This window comes from Tachysurus fulvidraco, chromosome 20, assembly GCF_022655615.1.
Source record: "Tachysurus fulvidraco isolate hzauxx_2018 chromosome 20, HZAU_PFXX_2.0, whole genome shotgun sequence".
NCBI classification, from domain to species: domain Eukaryota; kingdom Metazoa; phylum Chordata; class Actinopteri; order Siluriformes; family Bagridae; genus Tachysurus; species Tachysurus fulvidraco.
The window spans coordinates 7,630,536-7,654,448 of NC_062537.1; the positions used below are offsets into that span (position 1 = coordinate 7,630,536).

The window sequence follows — 23,913 nt, forward strand, 5'->3', positions numbered from 1 at the left end:
TTTTGTTGTTACACTGGAAGAAAATGGCTGCTATGAGTTTTTTACATTGAAGGCACTGGAAGAATATATTTGCTCATTGCTTTGCATTTTCGAGCTGTGAAGATGCGCTTTGTTTGGCAAGTCTGCTTTCTTATTAGTCGTAATGTACACTTAATGCATCAGTCTCCCCGCCTGCAGTGCTGTGTTAAACTTTTGCAGCTCTCTTGAAGCCAAAGCTAACGGAGCTGCTAGCAGAGGAGGCGCTAACCGTGCTCATTTAGCCAGTTAGCAACTGCTAGCTAACATGAGAGCGAGCACAGGGAATTCGCTCATATCCACAGTATAAGATAATTAAACCCCACTGGAAATATAGATGCACAGAATGTATTTTGAACTTTCGTGTGTTTTTACCGACATTTAGTCTTACTGCATAAGAAATGTGAGAGAAATCCTCATGTAAGCTGTTAGCTGTGTAGCTAATTTAATGAATCACTACTTTCTTTTAATATTCTATTTTTTTTAATGTTAGCACTGTTACTATGGGTGACTTAAGAAATCACGGATATAAATAGCAAATTTGTAAAGATTTGTAAGATTTCTGAATCTTTTTTATGCTTAGGGTTTGAATGGACTGTCAATGGACGTGCCAGTTCTGGGGTAAGGACAGTATATCCTCCTGTCACACACAAACTGGTGGTGGATCACAATGGTAAGCAGTGCTTTCTCTTTGATTAACTCTTACATGGTGAATGTGATGGTCATGAATATGTAGCATTGAAAGTTTGATCTCTTGCAGCAACAAGACCTAGAATATGCATTGGATCGGGCTGAGGTATGACCCATGTGTTGTGTTGTGATTGCTGGTTTAATATGATATGATTCATTATACGTATCTTCAGCAGGTGGCTAGAAGCAAGGTGTTTAGAAGTCATACGTCTTATGTTTTTTTTTTTTTTTGTGCAGTACATTGTTGAAAGTGCTCATCATCGACCAGCTAGAAGGAGGGTGTCTTCCAGTGTGAGAAAATCCTTGTATCAGAAACTTCATGAATTGTACATGGAAGAGTGTGAAAAAGAGCCCGAGTTAAAGGTAATACTCATACCCCAAGTGCACCTCAGATTCTTTTAACAGTTTGTTTTAGATTCAGATAGGAAAAAATAAGATGATTTAAATGAGTGGAATGTTTAAAAATTAGTTTTGCATTACATGGATCCATACAGAGTGAGTGATACTCGATACAATAAAAGGTTTGTGGACACTTTTGACACCATTGAGCATATCCATGTGCCTTTTAATCACGTTTCCACATTTAGTATAAGAAACCCCATTTTTCCATTTTAAATAATCTCTACTTTTCTAGGACGACTTTCTGCTAGATTTTGGAATGTTTCTGTGGGGTACATTTTTGTCCATTGATCAACAAAAGCATTTATGACATCACACACTGATGTCATGTGAGACCTGGGGTTTAATCAGTGTTCAGGTTTATTCAGTGAAGGGAAACTATAATGCTGCAGGATATGAAGACATTCTATACAGTGTGCTTCAAACGTGGCAACATTTTGGGGGGGGGGGCACTGTTCACAAACCTTTGGCAAATTTAGTGTTGATAAGGAATAAAAAGTGTTATGGAATAGCCATTTTATTGTCATCACTTACCTTTTAGCAATCATAAACACTCATTCTCTCATCAGCCTTTATTATTATCTCTTTTAAAGTTTTAAAGCCAAAACCAGCTTTTTATCATGTTACTGAGAAACCTGAAAATGCAAAATCCTGAATAACTTTTTTAATACCCAGAACAACAAAAAAAAAAAGGATAATGCGATAGGGGACAGAATAATAAACAAAAGTGCAGACTGCATTGGGGATGCAAAATACACAGTGTGAAAATCTGTACAGTAAGAAAGTACAAAAATACTGAGGTAGTCATATGTGCAAGAATAGACAGACATGCTAGATGGACTAATAGATGATGTGCAGAACAGGCAAGTGTTCAAGAAAATTGGTTTAAAATATACAAAAATGTAATAATAAACTACTGAGAAAATAAATAAGGCTATTGAAGTAAGAGAGAATTCTTAAGGTGTGCACAATAAAGGTAGCTAAGACCAGTTTGGTAATCACAGATTTGACCAATGAGTTTTGTCTGGTATTACGGGGAAAGAACATTTTCCTATATCCTTTCTCTCATGGGGTTGAATTAGTCTGTTGCTAAAGCTGCTCTTAAGCTTGTCCAGTGTTTTATGGAGGGGTGAGGGTCATTGTCAGTAATCACCAGCAGTTTGTCAGCATAACTGTCCCTGACCACCTCCTTCAGGGTTTCGAGCTCAGAACAAACAGCCTGTTTGTTTAGTCTGTTGGCATTCTTTGCTTTGATGCCTGCACCCCAACACACCACAGCAAAGAAGATAGCATTTGCAACAGAACGATAGAACGCTTGGAGCATCCTGTTGCACACATTGAAAGACCTGAATCTCCTCATGAAGTAGGCGGCCTCTGTCCGTGGACATCTCCAGCTTATTGTCCAGTTGGATGACACAATTTCCACGTTGGTCCCACCTATGCAGACTGAAGAAAGTGGAGACTTATTCCTGAGGAAATCTATTACCATCATGTCCCTGTATTCATTCTCTTGTCCACTTTCCACACATCTAACTTTGGCTGTCATCAGAATTTTTAAATCTTAAAATGTAATGTGTATGTAGTAAAACGGAAAGGACATACTATCGTTCCCTAGAGGGTCCCAATGTTATTTATCAGACGTTCAGACACACAACTTTGTAATCTCACAAACTGCCTGTGTCCTGCCTGTCAACTAGATGTGTTTTCATGTGACTAGTGGAACATGCACCTGCGATGTTTCCAGTTTTGCCCTTAGAAACAATCTGGGGCTTTGATTGTTGTAAGTTTCTCTTCACTGCACTCCTACCTTTTCATCCCATTCCACATTTTCCAAATGATGTTGTTCTCCAGGCTCTTTTCCAGTTCACCTCTGTAGGCATCCTTGCTTTAGTTCTGCTCGGTTCCCCTGATCTAAAAGCTCTAAGGTAGGGCCTTCAGGTCACTGTTTACCCAAGGCTTGTTGTTTGGGTAGCAGTGGACCTCTTTTGTTGGGATTTCCATGCAGAAAGTGATTTTTCATCCAGAAACTAAAACACGCTCAGTTAATCCATCAATGTCCTCACCATGTGGTTCCTGTCACTGGCTTCTAGTGTACCACACAGAGACTCCAGGGCCTCATGAGACCATTCCCTCACAGTTCTTACTGTAGCTGGTTGTTCCTGGACAACAGGATTATATGATGGCACGAGCCGGGTTAAGTTGTGATATGACCTGCCTAGTGGGGGAGGGCAGTGGAACTGTAGGCATCTTTGAGGTTCCAGCAAATCTAGGGTCTTATTTTGTCTTGTTTTGCAGTTTACAAGCTGGTAGAAGGTGGGAAGTGTGAAGGAGAGAGAGACATGGTTGAAATCACCCGTGATAAAGACAAGGGCACCATGCTGTTTTGTTTGTATATACAGAATGGATGACATCACACGTCGCTTTCGTGTTCCAGGATGGAGGAATGTAAACAGTAATGGTGACTACGCATGTAAATTCTTTCAGCAGATAATGAGGCGCAGTCCGAAAGCAATAAGCTCAGTATTCTAGCTTGCAGATGCACTCTTTGATGGAAAATACCCAGTGTTACACAATCTTAATTTTTACAAACACACAGAGCCCCAGCCTTTCTTTCTGCCACTCACGGTTGTCTCTGACCTCTCAAACCATGTGAAAGCCTTGGATTTTCACATTAGAGGATTGTATCTGTGAAGTTTTTGTGAAACACATGATGCTGCACTGTACTTTATCTAGTTTGCTCATTTTAATCTTCATGGATCTAACATCTCCTGTAACGACTGAAGGGATGCAGGGTTTAAATCTGTTTCATCGTTGGCTTAGCACCCGCTATGCAGCCTTGTTGTCTCCTCCTTAACTCCTCTGGTGGGTTTTTCTCTAACCACAAAGAGCCTGTGGCCGCAGGACAATCAGCTTGTCAGGATTATAAACAATGCCGGCGGTGTTACAGGCAATGCTTTTTGTTTATTAGCGCCTACCCAAATACAATATAAAGTGGTAAAAAGTATCCAAACCACTGAAGAAGCATCTTGGCATAGATGTAACAAGCAGGTACACAGGACAAGAACAGTGTAAGTCATAAAGCTAAGATAAATATAATTACAAACAAAAAAAAGTATGACTAATTTCCAGAGCTGTTACAACAGAATGCTGGTAGCACGGCGCCATCTTCGATCCGCCAAGACTTACCTATGATGGAAAATGGTGGTGTTTTCAACGTGCAGACATTTTTTAATTAGTTCACTCTTAACTTTTTTTGCCATACAAGTGCATGTTAAAGGGATGTTACTATGGAACTGAGTAGCTACTATAGTGAACACAGTAATATAAACCTGTGATTTGAATTACGTCCAATCGTAGCTGTGTTTTTATAGTAAAATATTCACTGAGAAAAATCAGTATAAGGGTTTCAGCAGTTTCAGACAAAACAATACATCACTAGCAACAGCTGTGACACCACACTATTATTGCCATTTCTTCTTTTACAGAACTTTAGAAGAAATGTGAATCTACTAGAGAAGTTGGTCTCGCAGGAATCACTGTCTTGCCTGGTGGTCAATCTGTACCCTGGAAATGAAGGATACTCTCTCATGCTCAGAGGCAAAAATGGATCTGGTTGTTTTATTTGTTTCATACTTTTATAATTATTTAATAAGAATAAATTACATTTCATTATTTTTAAATTAATTCTTTTGATTAATTCATTATCCAGATTCAGAGACCATTCGGCTTCCATATGAAGAAGCAGAGTTACTGGACTACTTGGATGCTGAGGAGCTGCCACCTATTCTAGTGGATCTTTTAGAAAAATCACAAGTGAGATACAGTAATGCTGTCATTTTTACATAAGTATACATATACTGGTCACATTTTTGACAAATTCCAGACTTGTTCCTCTATTCAGGAAATCATATAATATTGATCTGTTATTACTGCAACTAAAATAGCTTCACCACTGGTGGACACTTTAGTAGGATTGTGTACAACCAAAAGTTATTTATCCTTTATGTATCCTTTACTCATTTGTACAAGCAATAAGAGTAAGCTTATAATATAATAGTTACCAGTGTCTTTCAATTTGTCCAATAACTAGAAAAAGAGAACACCTTATTGACTTTTATAAAGAACCTTGATGCTGTAGCACAAGTTTATTTTTGCTTTCTGCATATCCGCAGCAGTATTTCATGAGATGTACATTTTGACATTGTGTTGTGATTATTCTTAAGACTGATTTTTCTGATGTTAAATCTTTTGATGTTAAAGTTATTGAGTATTTTATCTAAACCCTTTTTTTCAGGTCAACATATTCCACTGTGGCTGTGTCATCACAGAGGTTCGAGATTACAGACAGTCAGGGAACACCAAGATGCCATCTTACCAGAGCCGCCATGTACTGCTGAGACCCACTATGCAGGTGAATATTATGAACAATGCTTAAAATGACAGATTTCAGTGATATTTTACAGAGATTTATCTCATAGAGAGTCGCTGATTTAACATTTCTGCCAGTTTGAGACTATGGGCACTTTGTCTGAATTTGGACTTTTTTTTTTTACTTTTATATCAGACCCTGATCTGTGATGTCCATGCCATGACAAGCGATCACCACAAGTGGACGCAGGTAAAAAACAAATTAAATGAGTTAAGTTACACTAACCTGTGTACCGCAGGTTCTAGGCTCTTATTAGAACAAGAGGATTTAAAAATCTATTCATATATATAACTTATTGATATGTGCATAAATCATTAGTTACCTGCTTACCTGTCCATGAGGATATTGATATTGACTTTAGCTCTTTTTTTTTTTTTTTTAGTTTTTTTTTATCTTGTCATCCTACTGGATTGATTTTTGGATATGACTGGATTTAGCCTTGAGGGAAAGAGACTTAATAAGAGTGCTGTTTAAAAGGAATCTATCTATCATTCAAAAATAAAATGTTTGATTCCATGAGGCAGCTTTCAGTACGGCCTGCTTCATGATCAATTGATAATTATCTCATTGACATCAGTGCTTATGTCTGATACTCGTGTATATGGTAGTTGAACATTTAACCAGATTATATCTGAATGTCAGGATATCTTGTAACTTCTTCCATAAATTTGCTCTATCTAAAACTATTATTGTTGTGACCACATATATAAGAGCAATGCTTCATTTTCATTTAACTGTGCAATAATTTCAGATTTCCTTATGGCAGTGTGTCATCATACAGTATAGCTGATGCCTTGTGATTTGGTTAAAGGCTTGCCATTGATCTGAGTGCTCTGATGTATGTGTTTATAGGATGATAAACTGCAGCTGGAGAGTCAGTTGATCCTGGCCACAGCAGAGCCTCTGTGCCTGGACCCTTCAATCACTGTCACCTGCACTGCCAACCGGCTACTATACAATAAACAGAAGATGAACACACGCTCTATGAAACGGTGACTTATGCTCTTATCCTCATGTTTCAATGAGTGTGTGTTTGTGGGTCTCTAGGTTAGACATTTTGAATTATTAAATGAAATTATGGATCCACATAATCATTGACCTTGTGGATGTGTTGATATTTGACAGTGCAATATATCTTGGTCCGTGTCGTCTAAATGTAGTTGTACAGCTGTAGCCAAAGGTTTTGAGAATGACACAAATATTAATTTTCATTCTATGCATTTGCAACTAATTGCAAAGTCCCTCTTTGCTATGAAAATGATCTCAGCCCCACCACCAAAAAAAAAACATTTTCACTTCATTTCACTAAGCTGACATCATGTCAGTGATTCTCTCCTTAACAAGGCTGGAGATCATTCTGTCATGCTGATTAAGTTAGAATAACAACCTGGAGGCTTTAAAATGCGGGTGGTGCTTGAAATTATTGTTTTTCCCTCTGTTAACTATGGTTACCTACAAGGAAACATGTGCAGTCACCATTGCTTTGTGCAAAAAGGGATTCACAAGCAAGGATATTGCTGCTAATAAGATTGCACCTAAATCAACCATTTCTCTGCACAAGGACCGTCTCCTACAGTTGATTTAGCTCAGGATGAGGGCACCACCAGTGCAGAGCTTGCTCAGCAATGGCTGCAGGCAGGTGCGAGTGCATCTTCACACACAGTGAGGATGGCCTGGTGTCAAGAAGGGCAGCAAAGATCTACCACTTACTGACTGTTGAGGATTGGGGTAAAGTCATTTTTTCTGATGAATCCCCATTATGATTTTTTGGGCAATCATTGTCCGGAGAACGAAAGGAGAGCACTCATCTGTCCTGTGTCATGTCCACAGTAATGCATCATGAGACCAGTCATGTGTTGGGGTGCTTCTCAGCCAAAAGAGTGGGCTCTCTCACAATTTTGCCTAAGAACACCGCCATGAATAAAGAATTGTACAGAAACATCCCCCATGAGCAACTTCTCCCAAACATCCAAGAACAGTTTGGTGAGGAATAATGCCTTTTCCAGCATGGAGGACACCTTGCTATAAGGCAAAAGTTACAACTAAGTGACTCAGATAACAAAACATCACAATTTTGGGTCCATGGCCAGGAAACATGCCAGATCTTAATCCCATTGAGAACTTGTCAATCTTCAAAAGGTGGGTGTACAAAAAACCCTACAAACTCCAAGCATTGATTATGCAAGAATTAATTTAAATGTCAATAAATGCCTTTGACAAGTATGAAATTCTGAAAACATTAAAGCAGCAGATTTTATGAAAATTAATATTTGTGTCATTGGTGGAATTCTTTACACATTTCTTTTTATGTTAGTGCCAGCCAGAAGAGTGTGTTGGTCATCTGTTCAATGTGTTAAGAATTTGTTTGCTTTTTTTTTATGCCTCTGATTTTGCCGTGTCCGCTTCCTGTATACCGACAGAAGTCCAGTTTGTTGCAACATTTTTATGACTAGAAATATATATATATATATATTTTGTGTAAGTTTTGCTAAATGTGGTTATATTTAAAGTTATTGTCTGGATTGTGCTTCTGAGTGCGATCTATAATTAAAGTTTTAACAGTATGCTTTAGTGTTAGGAATTTAGTACAATTTGCAATTTTATACATAATGACACCAAAGATATGTTTAAACCAGATTGAAATGACAGTATTTGAGCTACTTTAGGACACATTTGAGCCGTATTATACAGACTTGTATCATAATACATGACAGCAACATAATATGCAGAATAGTTTCTGATGGTGTAAACAGATTTCACACATAAAAAAGGTAGCAATTAACAATGTTAATATTTAAAACCTTTAAGGTATTGGGGTAAACATACACTTAGATTTATACAAATGGTTTACTTTTCTTGAGTTGAGGGTTAAGGACTATGCTTGAATGGCCAGTCTTTGCAGCTTGGAAGTGCAGGGATTTGAACTCTAAATTTTTGAACTTTCAACTTTGATCAGTAGTCACTGAGCCACCACTGTCTGTTGTCATTGAAGTCTTGTGTGTTGTAAATACTATATATTTTACAGAACAGTTTATTAGGCTCCAGATTTTACTTTTGCTTTTGTTTTGTGCTGCAGACATTTTAAAAGGTACTCACGAGCAGCGCTGAATCGGCAGCAGGAACTGGCTAATCTCCCCATGCCTCCTCAGCTTCGCCTGCTGGACTACCTGCACAAGAGGAAGGAGAGGAAACCACCGCCTGTTGTAGATCTTAAGATTTCCAAGGCTGGGAATGTGAGACTCTGTTTATTTCTATTAATGTAGAAATGGGTTCAAAAAGTTATATGATTAAGTAGTTGGTACTAGCTGGCAGCAAGGAGTGAGATGTTTAAATCTATTGTTTTCCTCGTTCAGTGTGTAGACATGTGGAAACAAAATGGCTGCCATCTAACTACTCCAGCAGAGATTGATGTGAGTTCTTGCGCACAGACACACACACCTATTTGTGCCAATTCACTTAGCCGATAAGTGTCGTCTTCCTCCTCTTTGAGATTCGTTGGCATATAAGGAGAATTTTTCTTTCTTGTATGTAGATGCTTGTCTGAATTGTCTTTATTTGGCAAAGGTTGTTTATTTGATTGCAGTTCTAGACCTTTGGCTTCTCCTTTGGTTGCAGGTGGAAAAGTATGCGGTAGTTGAAAAATCAGTCAAACTGGAGGATTCTCAGCCACCACAAGTTTGGCCTGCACAGGTGATGTCTTACCCCTATTTTATAACTCTGTTAAGAGATTTGTAATATCCTAGCACTGTTCACCTGGTGGTTGTTGTATTTTTTCTGGATGCAGGACATAAAGGATGACTACATTTTTGAGTGTGAAGTTGGTGGCCAGCCTCAGAGGACAAAGGTCACAATCTTTCAGTCTATGGGTGACCCATTGGTATATGGAAAAATCTACAGCAGCAATGAACCAAAAGTAGATGAGGATATGTCTGACCCACACCTCATTCACCCACCGTAAGAGGCAACATTTTAGAGTTTAGAAATGTACAACAGCAGAATAGATTGTTTGCTGTTGTTCCTGCTGGTGTACTGCTGATGCTCTACTCATGTTTTACTTCCTTTTTGTACAATCTTACAGATTTCTTCTAGGTTCAAAGGTAGATGCTGATCGGTGAGTACAGCAACTGTATTTGAATTTCATTGTCGAGATCATTTTATTTTGTTGCATAGTATTGTGATACATGATACCTTTTTTAATTGTTCTTTTAACACACATCCATGGTAAATGAACAGTTTGTATTCATGTGGTATATCACAATATATAGTGCCCTGCACATTATTATCTATATGTACTTACTGTCCTTTGTATTCAAAAGGTTAGTGCTGTGATTAAACAGCTTCTCTGTTCATTAGGTTTTTGTCTCAGTACAAGGATGTTTATGAGACAGATTTAAAGTGTGAGGTGAAGATATTGCACAGCTCTAGTAACGTAGGAGCCCAAAGCCAGCTCTCTCCACCAAGGGAAACAGAGGTGAGACTCCGGGACGATAGCCCTTGTGTTTTTTAGTGGGTCTGTACTTGATTATAACTTTTAAATTTTCACATAATCAAATATTGCAAATGACACTCCAGAAGGTGGTGATAATGTGCAGCAAAATTGGTTTCACAAGAAGCCCATTCAGCCTAATGGCTGAAGTCAGCATGCTTGAAAGTTAAGAGTTGGGGTTACTATAGGGTCTCCATAACTTGGTAGTCCTGAAAATCCTAAAAATGCTTGATTGGATTGAGATCTGGAGAATATGGAGGCCAAGCCAACAACTTGAAACAATACTGCCATTAGCAAGTACTGTTGACATGAAGGGATGTAGGTAGGTAGAATGTATCAAACAAACATCCAAGGGAACCAGGACTACCCAGCAGACCGTTACCCAGAGCATCACACTGTCTCTGGCGATTTACCTTTTTCCTGTAGAGCATCATGTAGGTACCATTTTGTTGTGGACTTTGGGCTCTCTGATGACTCTGACTGGTCTGCAGCCCCATACACAATATGCTGCACTGTGTTCTGACATGTTTCTGTCATAGCCAGCAATAACTGTTGTGCTGCTATTCTGTGGATTGGACCAGATAGGCTAGCCTTCACTTCTTACACATATTGGTGAGCCTTGGTGGTCAGTGATCCTATAAGTATTTCACTGGTCGTCCTTTTTAGTTACACATTTGTTAGGGGTAAACCACCACATACTGCCCGGGAGCACCTCACAAGACATGAGATGCTCTGATCTAGTCATCTAGCCATCATCTGGCTCCTGTAAGAGTTGCTCAGATCCTTACATTTGCCAAGATCCTGCTTCCAATGCATACTCTCCAAAAAATCACTTTCTGCCTAATATGTCACATAAAACTTAACAAGAGCAAAAGAAAAAAAAACAACAAAATTCTAAAATGTTAATCAAAGGAAACTGTCACCTTATTGATTTTCAAAATAATAATGAAGGCCTTATTATTTAGCTTTTCACAAAGCATGTTATGACATGTTTTGAATCACAATAAATAAACTTAATATATTGTACTCTAACAGGAAACTTTAGGGTTGGATGCAAATATGCATGTGACTTTCTTGTTAAAGCATTTGGTGTCTGGTTAATTTTGTCTTGTTCTTGTAAGGTGGATGGGTTCTCATCGTTGGTCCAGTCCTCAGTGTTGGGAAAGGGAGTTAAGCACAAACCTTCCCCAATCAAACTGCCCTCTGGTTCCTCCACCAGCTCCTCAGGTAAGCAGCTGTTTATGAAGGATATGCAGTTATGTGACTCCATTTGTGTTTAGAGGTAGTGCTAGAGCCTAGTGTTTCTTTTTTGTGTAGAGTAATATATTCAGAATCAGATTTATCATTATTTTTAAGAGAACATCATGCATGATGTTACAGAAGTTTTTCCTAACACATCTTGGATATTTCAAATATTGGCTCTGAATTCATCAGTTTGAGAAAATAAATAAATAAATAAATATATATAAATAAAATCCAGGTTCAGAAATAAATAATTAAATAAATGAATAATTTGAAAAATGTGTGTTTTCTGTGAGTGAACATTTGTTTAGCACTTTTAACTGTGTAACATGTAAGTCTGTCTTTTTGTTTCTTTAAGCATTGAAAAGTCTTTAAGATTGTGGTATATTAGTAATATGACTAATGCCACAAGAGAATGGAATAAAGCATAGGTCACTAACAGGCAGACCGCCGTTCGGGTCTGGACCCCGAAGCTGTCCATTACGGACCCGGGCCTACAGCCAAAACAAAAGGTTATGATGTAAAACTTGACGTGGCACTTCTATTTTATCCGGCGCAGCTTTTGCAATCTATACAATAGTGTTCGTGGAAACGCACAGACCAATTGCATGTGAGTTAAGCCATCCCACGTGATACCACTCAGCCAATCAAGTCTGTGCATTACTGCGACTCAACAGTGCAAGACAGAGAGAGAATTAGAGTAAAGTTACACATGAAAGAAAGATAGCGATACATGTAGAAAACAAGGGAGAGAAACAGACGAGTGAGACAGAAAAAGGGAGAGAAACAGATGACGGAGAAAGGGAGAGAAACAGACGATGGAGTAAGGGAGAGAAACAGTCGAGTGAGACGGAGGGAGAGAAACAGACAAGTGAGATGAAGAAAGGGAGAGAAAAAGACGAGTGAGACGGAGAAAGGGAGAGAAACAGACGAGTGAGACGGAGAAAGGGAGAGAAACAGATGGCGCTCTCCAAAAAAAGAAAAGTGGACAGCCAAAATAGAGCATTTAATCCAGAATGGACAGACTCCTTTCTGTTCATACATCCCACAGGGAGCACTAAACCAGTGTGTCTCATATGTTCAGAAACCGTGGCAATGTGAAATGCCGTTATGAGACAAAACACAAAGGATTTGAACAAACATATCCACCCTCATCTGAAGACAGTGTCCCTGAGAAAGCTTTTCCAGGTCTGAGGGAAGTGGCCCTCTACATCCTGACCATGTTTGGCTCTACATACAACTGCGAGGCAGCTTTCTCTACAATGAATATAATCAAAACTAAATATCATTCCAGGGTCACTCTAATGAGCACCTCCACATGTGCATGAGAATGGCCCTGACTCCATTCAAGCCCAGGTTTAAAATCCTGCCAAGCTAGAGCTCATTTCTCTCACTGAGATATAAAGGGGAAAGTTAAGCACTTTAAGTAAACATACACAATTTTCACATTTTATTTATTTTCTCTTATTTTGAAATGTAGCCCTACTTTATTTAATGAGAGAACTTTATACATATCCACAATCATACATATGTTCAGTTCTATGTTACGTGACAATAAATATTGTCAAAAGGTTTTTGAATTGTACTGAATTTATTTGATTTGACAGTCAGGTATTGATTGCTTGCAGATGTTGATACGACTACTAGGCTACTTAAATATATATCACATTAACTAGACATTATGATCTTCCGGACCTTTGCTTCATGATATTTTCTCTTACTGGACCTCTTTAAATTTTAGTTGAATACTTCTGGAATAAAGGCTGATAATTGGGTGTCCTGTAATTTTGAACTTTCTGCCTGTAAAGAAAACATGACACTGGTACATTTTTCCTAAGCATCATTAAGGTTCAGGTTCTGATAAATGTGATTTCACTCCATTGTTGTGGTGTTTCCATGTCCACACATTTTCTTTAGGTAATCCTTACAGTACACAAGCACCCAGTGGTCATCTGAAATGTCCAACTCCTCCCCCCAGTAAAGGTCAATCTCTGTCACGGAAGCACTCCATTGAACTGGGCCAGGTTGGCCTGCTGTCTCCTTCTGCCCTCTCTCCCATGCAAAGTAAGTAGAAATACCACATAATTTACTGTCTCTTACTCCTACAACAGCTTATACCTAGCTGAAAAGCTAAAGCCCATAGAGAGTAGTCCACCTAAATAGAATTAATAATTTTATTCTAATGCTGTAACTTCAGTTGATGTTAACTTGTTGAATACTGTAAACATAACTTCTGACACAGTTTTAAAGTTTATATGCTTGCTAGGGGTGTATAATTTATTTAATAAAAGTAAACATTTTTAAGTGTCTTCATACTTCAGAGGGTTATCTGAAGTATGATCAGGGCAGAATTGAAGCTTTTACATGTTTGCTATTTGGTTTCACAGTAGATGTAATTAAACAAACCAAAAAGAAAAAACAGGAAGAAAAAAACATTGTCTAAGGGGCATATAGGTGAGGAAAATGTATATGGTTTACACACATACTATAGGTATGTGTTTAATATGACTGTTCATGCTGTGATATATTTGAATAAAGATGCTGTGCTGTTTTTTGGGTGCATGATAAGTACAAAAAATCTTTTTGTCCGTCAGTTTACTGAATTAAATTTGACTGGTATATTTTAGTAAGTTCAACAGGTGAAGATTTTGTGCTTTATACATGGTTCAGAAGGTTACCATTTTTAAAAGACTACACATACAGTCCCCTCTGAAAGTTTTGGAACAGCAAGGCAAGTAATTGATGTTTGGTTTGGAGACTAAATATGAAAGAGATGATGGGTCATTACACACTAAATGTAAATATCAGAAAATGAAAGCTGAAACTCTGATCCATGTTTAAACCTACCAATTTTTAAGTGATCAAAAATGAAGGATTTTGTAATGACAGGTGTTTCTTGCCCAGGCCTCACTATTTCTAATATTGTTCAGAATGAACATGAAGAATTAGATTTTCTATCCGGTTTCTTTTTCATTCTCAGGATCTGGAACACCCAAGCCATCTACACCTACGCCAACCAATACCCCATGTTCAACACCTCACCCAGTGGACATTCAGGGTGCCACACCCTCAGTGACACCCACCCCCCAGGACTCGGCTATGCCCCAGCAGCAAACACTGCTTGCCCCATTCTCACAACAACAAATGGCACTGCCTGTTATGACCATCCCTCTTCCCACCTCCATCAGCACAGGCACGACTTCCTCGCAGGTCATGACCAACACTGCTGGCCTCAACTTTATCAACGTGGTTGGCTCTGTCTGGTACAGCCTTCTAGCCTTTTACTTTGTCACACTCTCACTGTCTCCACCTGTATTTTTGCTCTGTTTAAAGTGGGAACAGAATATGTTCTTTTCTCATATTCTGTCATTTAATCATTTATTTATCACTTGAATTATTTGCAGCAGGAACTCCATTGCACAGAATTTGTGCTACATTTAATATATTAATCTATGCATTATCGTTATATATCAAATATAGTCTAGAATATATACAGTATATGTTAGCATGATTTAAATTTTTATGTGTGTCTACATTTGTGTCTGTGTGGGACACAGCAGTCCTCAGGCTCTGATGGCTGGCTCTAATCCCATGCTGGGTTGTAGTCCTGGAATAAACCTGAGTAGCATTTTGCCTTCAGGAGGCCTGATGCCCAGTGCACTTCCTACCATGCAGCCTGCAGCATCTGCAGGTATCCCTCTCTTGCACATTTATGCTAGAAATATCTGCATTGTTTGTTGTTTTGCTTACTGTACAGTCTGTGCTCACAGCTTTTTCTACAAGTTTGTTTTCCATGCTCTTCTCCTGTAGGTGCACCTTTTGGTCTGAACAACACGCAAAGCTTGAGGCCACTCAATCTTCTTCAGGTGAGGCTCCTGGAGCCAAAACAGGACTTAAAATGACGCTTTCATTATGTTTATTTTCTGTTCATTTCACTCTTAAAAAAACACAATGAAGGCAACTACAGCAGTAATAAATTAATTGTAGCATGAAAAATGGCTTGGTGTTCATCTGATATTCTGCCTCTATCTTTCTTTTTTTTTTTGTGGCTCAGATCCCTCCTACCCCATTGATCTTTAACTCTTTACAGCAACAGCAGATCTCTCAATTCTCTCCGCAACAGCAGAGCAGTCAGTCTGCTACTTCCAGTCCCCAGCAGCAGAACGATTCTGTGAGTTAGACATAATACACACATATGCAGGAGCCATAACCATAGATGTTCGGTGAACTAAATATCATTTTAAATAATAAATAGCAATAATAATGAACAGTTTCCTAGATAAAGTAATGTAGTGCAAATTTGTATTACCTTAAGCAGTTTTACCCTCTCTGTGCACAGTAGCTGCTTCTGATATAGGTGAACCAGCTCAACAAGATCAACATTTACCAAGCAGCTGTTCCATTTAACAAGCAGCTGACATGGAATTGGATTAATAGATTTGACTGGCCTAATTCATTATGTGGTCTCCTGACCATCACACCCATGTATGTGTCTTCTCCAAACAGTTGGAGGTACACAGTTGTTTAGAATGGGTTTAATGTATGTTGTAGAATATTTGGAATGATTCTTCACTGGAACTGAAGGGGTCAAGCTGAAACACAGCCGGTCAGTTGCCCTATCCAAAAAGCAAGGTACATGAACACATGGTTTACCAAAGTTGGAATGGAAAACTTGAGTGGCAGGATGAACTAGAATGCTGACTAGAATGCTGTGCCCCTGGACTCCTCACCCAATATCAATGTCTGACCTCAATGATGCTCTTGTAGATAAATGAGTAAATCTTCACAGCCGCACATCTAAAGGAAAGCCTTTCAAGAAGACTTTAGATTATTATAACATCAAAAGCAGAGGCTTGATCTGAATTGAGATGTTCAAAAAGCACATATGGGTGTGATAAGGTGTAAACATATTTGGCAATGTGGTGTACATTCCCTGCTAAATTAGCCGTATATTGGTGACCTTTGGGTTTGAGGTCAAAGATGAATTATGGGTTCCAAAAATAGGGCCATACTAAATGAATGTATAAAGGTATATATAGATCTCAGTTCAGTACTGTAAAATCTTTTTTAAACAGACTGAACAGGGACTAACTGCTGAGCAGGGCCTCGCAGCACAACAGACCGCTGTCATCAACCTCGCTGGAATGGGATTCATGCCTTCGCAGACAGGTGTGTATACACAAAAACTGGTTTCATTAACACCCATATCTAGTGTTTCATTTTCTTCTTCCTTATTGGTCTCTGTAACTGACATGTATTTACATTGAAAGATCTTTCTAACAGGCACTAACAAACAGTAGGTGCACTAATAGTTTGCTGATGATTTGTATCATACTCCACTGATCCTTCAGGAACAAATGAGTGCGGTTATTTTAGCTTGATTTTTTTCAATCTAATGTTTAATTTACATGAGGAGGATGCCAATTCCCCCTTTTCTCTGCTACATTCTTCCTTTTTTCTGTTGTTTCCTTCCTCATCTGTCCCTTATTCCTCCCCTTTTTTCCCCTCTACTTTTTCCTGTCCTCTGACTTCTCCTTCTCCTCCTCCTCCTCCTCCTCCTCCTGGCATGGTAGTTCTTTCCCAGCTGGGTTGTGGTCTGGAGGGCTCTGGGTCCAGCCTGCCGTCCCCGAGGCTCCAGCAGCAGCACCAGCCACAGATCCAAGTAATGCAGCAACTTTGACATTATCCACCCATAGACATCTTAATATCAGACTGACAGCTTTCAGACTTTCAGGCCTGACTCTTAAACTGGTGCTTATTTAACATTTTATTGGAAAATGTAAATAAACCACAAGTACCAACAATTAACTGACAGCTTTACAGAAAACAAAAAGTTTCCCTCTGCTCACAGGCCACCTTAATTAGCCTTATTTTATCTGAAAGTCTTACCCAAAAAAGGGGATGCGCGTCTCGTATACAAGATGTCTATGTATCCACTGTTTAGATTGCCTTTTGCTGGACAGCTTGCAGCATCTGCTACTGTGATTTACAAAAAGCCTCTAACATCTCCATAGTTGCCCCCTTTGTTTTCTGTTTTACTTGATAAATTGTAACAGTGGTTTTCTTACAAAGTTTGATTTTTGTTTTACTCTTTACCATGCATGTTTTTAATTCACTCATGTAGAAGCTTTCAAATAGGAGTCAGCAAAGCTGTGTTTCTTTTCTTTCTTTTTTAATTAAAGGTTTCCATTGATTACTATTTATAATGGATTATTATTAGTTTGAGACAGCTCATTATTGAGGTATCTCAATCCACGTGCCAAAAACTAAAACGTATCAATTAAAGTTACTGTCTTCCTGATTCACAAGTAAAATAGTGTTCCAGCATTTATGCCATTACAAATGTTAAGGCAGTTTGTGTTTGTAAGACTTCATACACAGATGCCTTACTAGATACAGACATGTACTACAGACCTGCCAACATTTACCCATTATGGTTTTAATTTAGTATTTTGACTGAAGTTCATATTTATAAATATGCCAGTTAAGGCATGAACATGAATATGGAATTACTGACAATTGCATAGTATAATATTTTTAAAAATCTCCAGTGTGATCTGACATGCACTTTATGTCCCTGCCCCCTCAAGTCCAGGTAGTGACTGGCACTGGGTCACTTTGCTTTTCTTTCAAGGAAGTTCTTTATTTCTTTCTTAAAATAAAACCAATTAGTGTATATTTGATCCAGCTAACAACAGGCACGTATACAATTAACACTGATTACAATATTGATTCTTTATCTTATAGAGAATGCAGAGAAATAAGGGCATCACAGTCTGGAGTGTTATTCTGTTTATACCACAGCCGTTTGTAGCAATTAAAATGTTTCATTTATTGATGAACAACACCTAGCACATTTGACCTGTTTCTAATTGTTTTCAGTTGTCAAATATCTTGAAAGATAAGAAACAGAAGGCACTAATTTTGTTACAGATGGTAAAGATATTCTCTGGCCATATTAAAAAAAACCTCATTCAAGGTTGGTAGGTCTGGTGCTGTTTTATAAGTTCTAGCAGTTGTTTTATACTGGTGTTGCTAAACTCTTCATCTTTTATTCCCTTCATCTGCTTGTACCCAAACTCCTTCACCCTCTGCTTCCTGCTTGCTCTTTCTCTGCTTCATCCAGCTTCTGCTAATTCAGTCATTTCAGCTAAGTGTAAATACAGCAATGTTAACTGATGTCTCCTCTCACAGTAGCTGTGTAAAGACTGCTCCACTTGATCATTTAGCTGGCATGGATGTGAACATTCAGTATTGGTTTATAATGATAATATAATTATAACGTGGGATGCGGTAGCCTTGTGGTTAAGGTGTTGGACTATGGTCATGAGTTTGACTCCCAGGTCCAACAAGCTACCACTGCTTGATCAATGCCCTTCTCTCAATTGCATAAATTGAAATAAATTGCAAGTCACTCTGGATAAGAGTGTCTGCTAAATTCTGTCAATGTAATGATTATAGAAATGAAGTACAGGTTTGAGTCCTTTTGTTCAGGTTCTTCATCCACCCAAATTTAATGCAAGTCCTAGCCTTTCTGAGAGTAATTTATGAAGAGATGGCAGTCTGTGAGGGGAGACTGTAGCATCATACACCCAAACTCAATATTTTCTTTTGTTTATGTGCAGTTGCAATTCTTGCAACACCAAATGCAGCAGCAAATGGCTATGGCAGCGGGGGCGGGGCCTCAGGCAGCACTGCCACGCCAACATTCCGCCAACCAACCAAGAAGTAAGAGGAAGCGCAGCATGCCCCAACCCCTCCCCAAATCATGACCTCACCTGCACATCATGAGGAACACACTGTGCTTGGTCAGCATATTTTTTTTCCTTGCCCTGACTGTGACAAGTACAAGGTGTTTTTTTTTTTTGTTTTTTTTTTACCCCTTGAGTTTGTAGCTAAGGATGTAACATATCGGCTTAACCAACCTATTTTTTGAACAAGAATTTTTAGAGCTTGGGACATTTAATGAAGGTCGTTTTTAAAAGAAATATATGAGATTTCTTTGTGGCATGCTCTAATTTCTCTCATTGCTATCATGCTTTTCTGTGGGAGCCTTTCGGCCCATTGTGAAGAGAATCATTGAGATGTGCCTGAAAATCTCCTGCTGGCCATTTAGTTTTGTGAACTTTTCTGCAGCTGGACATGGAACTGGGCCATTAAGTGATGGGTCTTGTTCTCCCAACATGCAATTATGTGCAGTTTTTCTACAGCACATTTTAAAATGGCATTTTGTTGTACTGAAGCTGCAGTTTATGTATATTCTTATGCGTGAAAATACAGGATCAGGGGTGTGAAAATCATTTCTGAACACTGAGGCAGAAGTTTTGTAAATGGTCTTTGTCAGCAGTTTTATTGTTATAAAAAAAGAAAATATATATTGACAGTGGAAAAAATACAACTTTTAAATAAGAAACTTGGCTCTTTGTAATTATTTTGATGACTTTATGCTCTCGGTGACTTTGTCAATGAGTTTGTTGATCTCTCGATTTCGGGCCACAGCTCGACTTACACAGTCCTGCAGCTTCTCTGCTAATAAGGAACTGCCCCCTGAAAGAAAATTCACAAGCTCAAATGGTGTACTGTATGTCCAATTCTTTTTAAATTTAGTAAGAAATAAATAGAAGTAATAGTTTACAATAGCATACATAAACTGTAGAAAATTAACCTGGTTTATGGAAAGCACAAAGCTGATCATCCTCATCCGTGACTGCAGTTATTAATGCTGTAGCCAAACTTTCCTCTTCTGTTGTTGGGTCCACTATAATCACTTCACTGCATAGACAATGGACAATCGTTTTACATTATATACAGTGAACAGAACAGTTCTGCATATTCTTTCTCTGTTTTTGTTTGTCTTTCAGAGAAGATGATGCTAGTCTCTCTTAGTCAGGTCCATATGTATTTGAACAGCCACAATGTTTGGAATTTTGCTTATGTATATCACCATAATGGATTTGAGATGAAAAAATCAATGTGAACGAAATGTAGCATTTCAGCTTTAATAGATGTTAACAAAAATATTGCATTTTTTAGACAGTTCCTGTAATAAGCAGTTGTGACCTGTTTCCTTATTATTTCATGACAGTTTTAGAAGACAAATTTCCTGATGTTGATTCCAAGTATTGAATTTGTATTTGGTAGCTCTTTGTGGGAACCCAATAAGTTGTTCTACAGGTGCATCTGAATAAATAAGAATGTCGTGGGAAAAGTTAATTTATTTCAGTAACTCAAATAGTGAAACTCATGTAGTATACAAATTCAGTACACACAGGCTGAAGTAGTTTTAAGTCTTTGGTTCTTTTAATTGTGATGATTTTGGCTCACATTTAACAAAACGCCACCAATTCACTATCTCAAAAAATTTGAATACTTCCAAAGACCAGTATAAAAATATTTTTAGTGAATTGTTGGATTGCTGTATATTCAGTATGTTCATTTACTGTATATGTACTCAATACTTGGTAGGGTCTCATTTTGCTTTAATTACTGCCTCAACTCGGCATGACATTCTAATTTATTGAGATGCACCTGTATGTTGTTAAAGTCTGTTAAAAAAAAGCCTGATCTTTTTTGGACAGTTGAAAAACCAAGAACTTATACTAGTGTGATTGGTAGAGAAAAGTATGGAGAATGAAATGAAGGGCTCATGATCTATACCATACTACTTGTATGATGGAGGCAGTGTTATGTGATGATCCTGTATGGCTGTTAGTTTTTATTGACCATGTGAAAGATGATAGTAGGATGAATTCTGATTGTATAAAGCTATACTTTCTGCTCAGATTAAGTGAAATGCAGCGAGACTTAGGACAGCATTTTACATTACAGATGGATAATGATCTAAACAAAAACTGAAAGCGCTAAAGCAAACCAAGCGTGCCTTTTTGGCAAAGAAACAATGTTTTTAAATGTCCCAGTCAACCCAGTCGATCATGCATTCTCATTTACTGAAGATACAACTGAAGGCAGACCTACAAAGAAGCCTGACAAAGCATCCCAAACATTTGATATCCACAGGAACCAGACTCCAGGCAGGTAAAGTCTTTACATCCACGTGTTGCAGAGAATCAAATTTTTTTCCAATTGTTGAGACCTCAAAAAATATATTTTTTTTAATTAAGGCCTTAATTTTTATTCCTAAGCAATATTTTGTTCATCCGGATTGTTTCAAATCCATTATGGTAGTGTACAGAGGTAAAATGAAAAACTGTATCTATGGACCTGACTATGTGACCAGATGTGCCCTTGAAATCAGTAGCTGAGTAGATTCTGTGTAGTGCAGACTTGTTGACATAAGCTTTAATGGACATTAGCACTTTCAGTTTATTGTTTTATAAAACCTACTCTCACCTGATCCAGGAGGAATTCTGTCAGATCCAAAAGCAACAATTTGAACTGTCATGTCTGCTGCCAGGTCATTCACACTTCCTTAAATTGTGTTATGTAATAAACAGATTTATAGCTTTGCACATTTATTGTAAGGATTTATTTATTTTCCTTCTTCACAGTAGAACCTATGCAAGCATTGAATCAGGACCTTGTAATTTATTGCTTTAAAGCCTGCATATGGCTGTTAACAGAAGGATGATTGTCCTTGATGTTTATATCTGCAGGTAATTCACTAATAAAATAATCTAAACGTAGTGATGCACTGAAGAAGTTTTTTTTTATTATGGTAAAGTGGAATTGTCAACTATTTTTAAATTACAGGTTTTAAAAAAAAAAGAATAGTTGTTCATTCTGGTACTTAATATTAAACTTCATAGGGTCCTTAGGTCTAATAATCAATAGGAACAGTTAAAGAAAATGTATTCAGCCTCTCTCAAAGTATTAGCGTGTCAAGGCCAGTTCTTCTGGTTTTGCTATACTCTGAAGACTGTATGTTACTTACTCATCAAATACTGCGAATGACGAGGCAACAGGGTGCTTGTTAATCTGCAGATGTGTCTTGTGCTGCATATCAACCTCAGGTAAATCAGTCTCTTTGTTGATTGTGACTTTAGGAAGCTGTGCTGGAAAACAAAACAAAAAAAAATCGAACACATTTTTCAAATTGTATTTACAAATAGATGTATAATATTTTATCCATTGCTTACCATTCTTTAATGCTGCCAGTAAAGTTATGATGCAGGCATCTAGTAAATTTCCATCATAGTCTAAACACATGATATCACAGTACAGGACCCAGCACAACTAGAAGAAGAAGAAGAATGATAAATATAAAGACATTTCTGTCAATTATTGACAATGAAGTTGTTTTTTGCAAATAAAGTACATTTCAGAATATTTTTCTCTTACCTTTGACTTCTCAATGCACAATTCTTCTTTCTTTATAATGTTAGTGCTGCGATTGGCAAACATTCAATTAGATAAAAAAAAATCATCAAAACAGCCATGCAAATACAATATAGTGAATATACATTTCATACAAATTGTTAGTCTGTTCTACAATGTAGCTGTTCATCTTTTTTTATCGTACCGACTATTAATTGAGTACTTATAAGAAGCTAAAATCACACTTAGGTCTTAATGCAAAGATCCTTCTAATAAGTAAGATAAAATCATTGTTGTGTATGTGGCCTCGTTTATAAAACCTATATAAATATTAAAGTTTCAGGTAAGCTAATTATCTGTGGACAAATCAGCCATACTGATGTTCAGTACAACAGCTCTCTTGCTTGACAAAGTTGCCTGTTATTCTGTACAGGCTAGGATGAGAGCTGCATTTCTGGTAACTTCTCATCAATCCTGCACAACAGCTCATAGTTTTATTCCATTCCTCAGTAAAGAAGAGCTTCGGCACTCGGATTTTAGTGGGTGTCCTCATATGAATTGCTTCCTGCAGGTCCTTTCACAATTTTTCTTTCGGATTAATGTCAGGACTCTGACTTGGCCATTCTTAAACATTATCTTTGTTCCTCTAGAATCATTCTTTGGTAGACAGACTTGGGTGCCTGTGTTTGTTGTCTTGGTGTATGACCAATTTTTTTTCTTGAGATTCAGTTCATAGCCAGGTGTATTGCCATTTTCATTTAGAATTCACTGCCAGAATTCTAAATTCATTGTTCCATCAACGATGGCGAGTTGTCCTGGCCCAGATTCAGCAATGCAAGCCCAAAGCATGATACTACCACCACCATGTTTCACAGATGGTATAAGGTTCTTATGCTGTGATTCAGTATTTTCCTTTCTCAAAAAATAATGCTTCTCATGTTTAAAAAAAAAAAAAGGTTATTTTGGTCTCATTCCTTCAAAAACATGGTCCTCTGGCTTGTCCTCATGATCTTTAGCAAACTTAATGGGAAGCAATGTTCTTTTTGGAGACTAGTGTCTTTCTCTTTGTAACTCTGCCTTGCACACTAAGGTGGTTCAGTGTTCCTCTGATGGCAGACTCATGAACATTAACATAACATGTAAAGGAGGCTTAGAAGTTACTCTTGGTTCCTTTCTGACCCAACAGACTATTACGTCTTGTTATTGGAGTGATCTTTGTTGGTTGGCCGCTGATTGTCATCTCATTGACTGAAATTAAATACTAATCCTGGAGGTTCACATACTTTTGCCTCTCATAGATATATAATATTGGAACATTTTCCTGAATAAAAAAGTGACCAAGTATAATATATTTGTATGATTGGGTTCACTTTGTCTT

General features: G+C 37.9%; 2 protein-coding genes across 5 annotated transcripts in view; one reads left to right on the top strand and one right to left on the bottom strand.

Annotated features, from left to right (window-relative positions):
* supt20 (SPT20 homolog, SAGA complex component) lies at positions 1-19,674 on the top strand. 3 transcript variants are annotated; one of them, XM_027138299.2, is made up of 24 exons: positions 1-116; positions 599-688; positions 776-811; positions 943-1,068; positions 4,590-4,716; positions 4,814-4,917; positions 5,399-5,515; positions 5,669-5,722; positions 6,386-6,525; positions 8,610-8,766; positions 8,887-8,943; positions 9,149-9,223; positions 9,318-9,487; positions 9,612-9,644; positions 9,887-10,004; positions 11,141-11,246; positions 13,179-13,325; positions 14,242-14,524; positions 14,822-14,952; positions 15,072-15,127; positions 15,316-15,432; positions 16,337-16,430; positions 16,835-16,923; positions 18,887-19,674. In XM_027138299.2, the coding sequence occupies exons 2-24, from the start codon at positions 686-688 to the stop codon at positions 19,031-19,033; spliced, it is 2,487 nt and encodes an 828-aa protein (XP_026994100.2). In that variant the 5' UTR covers positions 1-116; positions 599-685; the 3' UTR covers positions 19,034-19,674. The 3 variants fall into 3 exon arrangements, with proteins under 3 accessions (XP_026994100.2, XP_026994092.2, XP_026994125.2); XM_027138291.2 differs by having other exon boundaries at positions 4-116; positions 14,819-14,952; XM_027138324.2 differs by lacking the exon at positions 16,835-16,923 and having other exon boundaries at positions 4-116; positions 14,819-14,952.
* The window catches only part of exosc8 (exosome component 8), a 9,101-nt gene continuing 4,771 nt past the window's right edge, over positions 19,584-23,913 (bottom strand). For both annotated transcript variants that reach the window (XM_027138351.2, XM_027138344.2), the window contains exons 7-11: positions 22,560-22,605; positions 22,358-22,454; positions 22,153-22,273; positions 19,927-20,033; positions 19,584-19,808 (exon numbers count right to left, since the gene is read on the bottom strand). In XM_027138351.2, coding sequence (XP_026994152.1) covers positions 19,690-19,808; positions 19,927-20,033; positions 22,153-22,273; positions 22,358-22,454; positions 22,560-22,605 — 490 coding nt within the window. In that variant the 3' untranslated portion in view covers positions 19,584-19,689. The remainder of the gene's footprint in view (positions 19,809-19,926; positions 20,034-22,152; positions 22,274-22,357; positions 22,455-22,559; positions 22,606-23,913) is intronic.

What these genes read in the sequence shown, in the direction of transcription:
- supt20 (XM_027138291.2), top strand. An exon ending in ATCTTTTAGAAAAATCACAA is followed by an intron (nt 4,918 to 5,398) that starts GTGAGATACAGT and finishes CCTTTTTTTCAG; the next exon opens with GTCAACATATTCCACTGTGG. An exon ending in TGCTGAGACCCACTATGCAG is followed by an intron (nt 5,516 to 5,668) that starts GTGAATATTATG and finishes CTTTTATATCAG; the next exon opens with ACCCTGATCTGTGATGTCCA.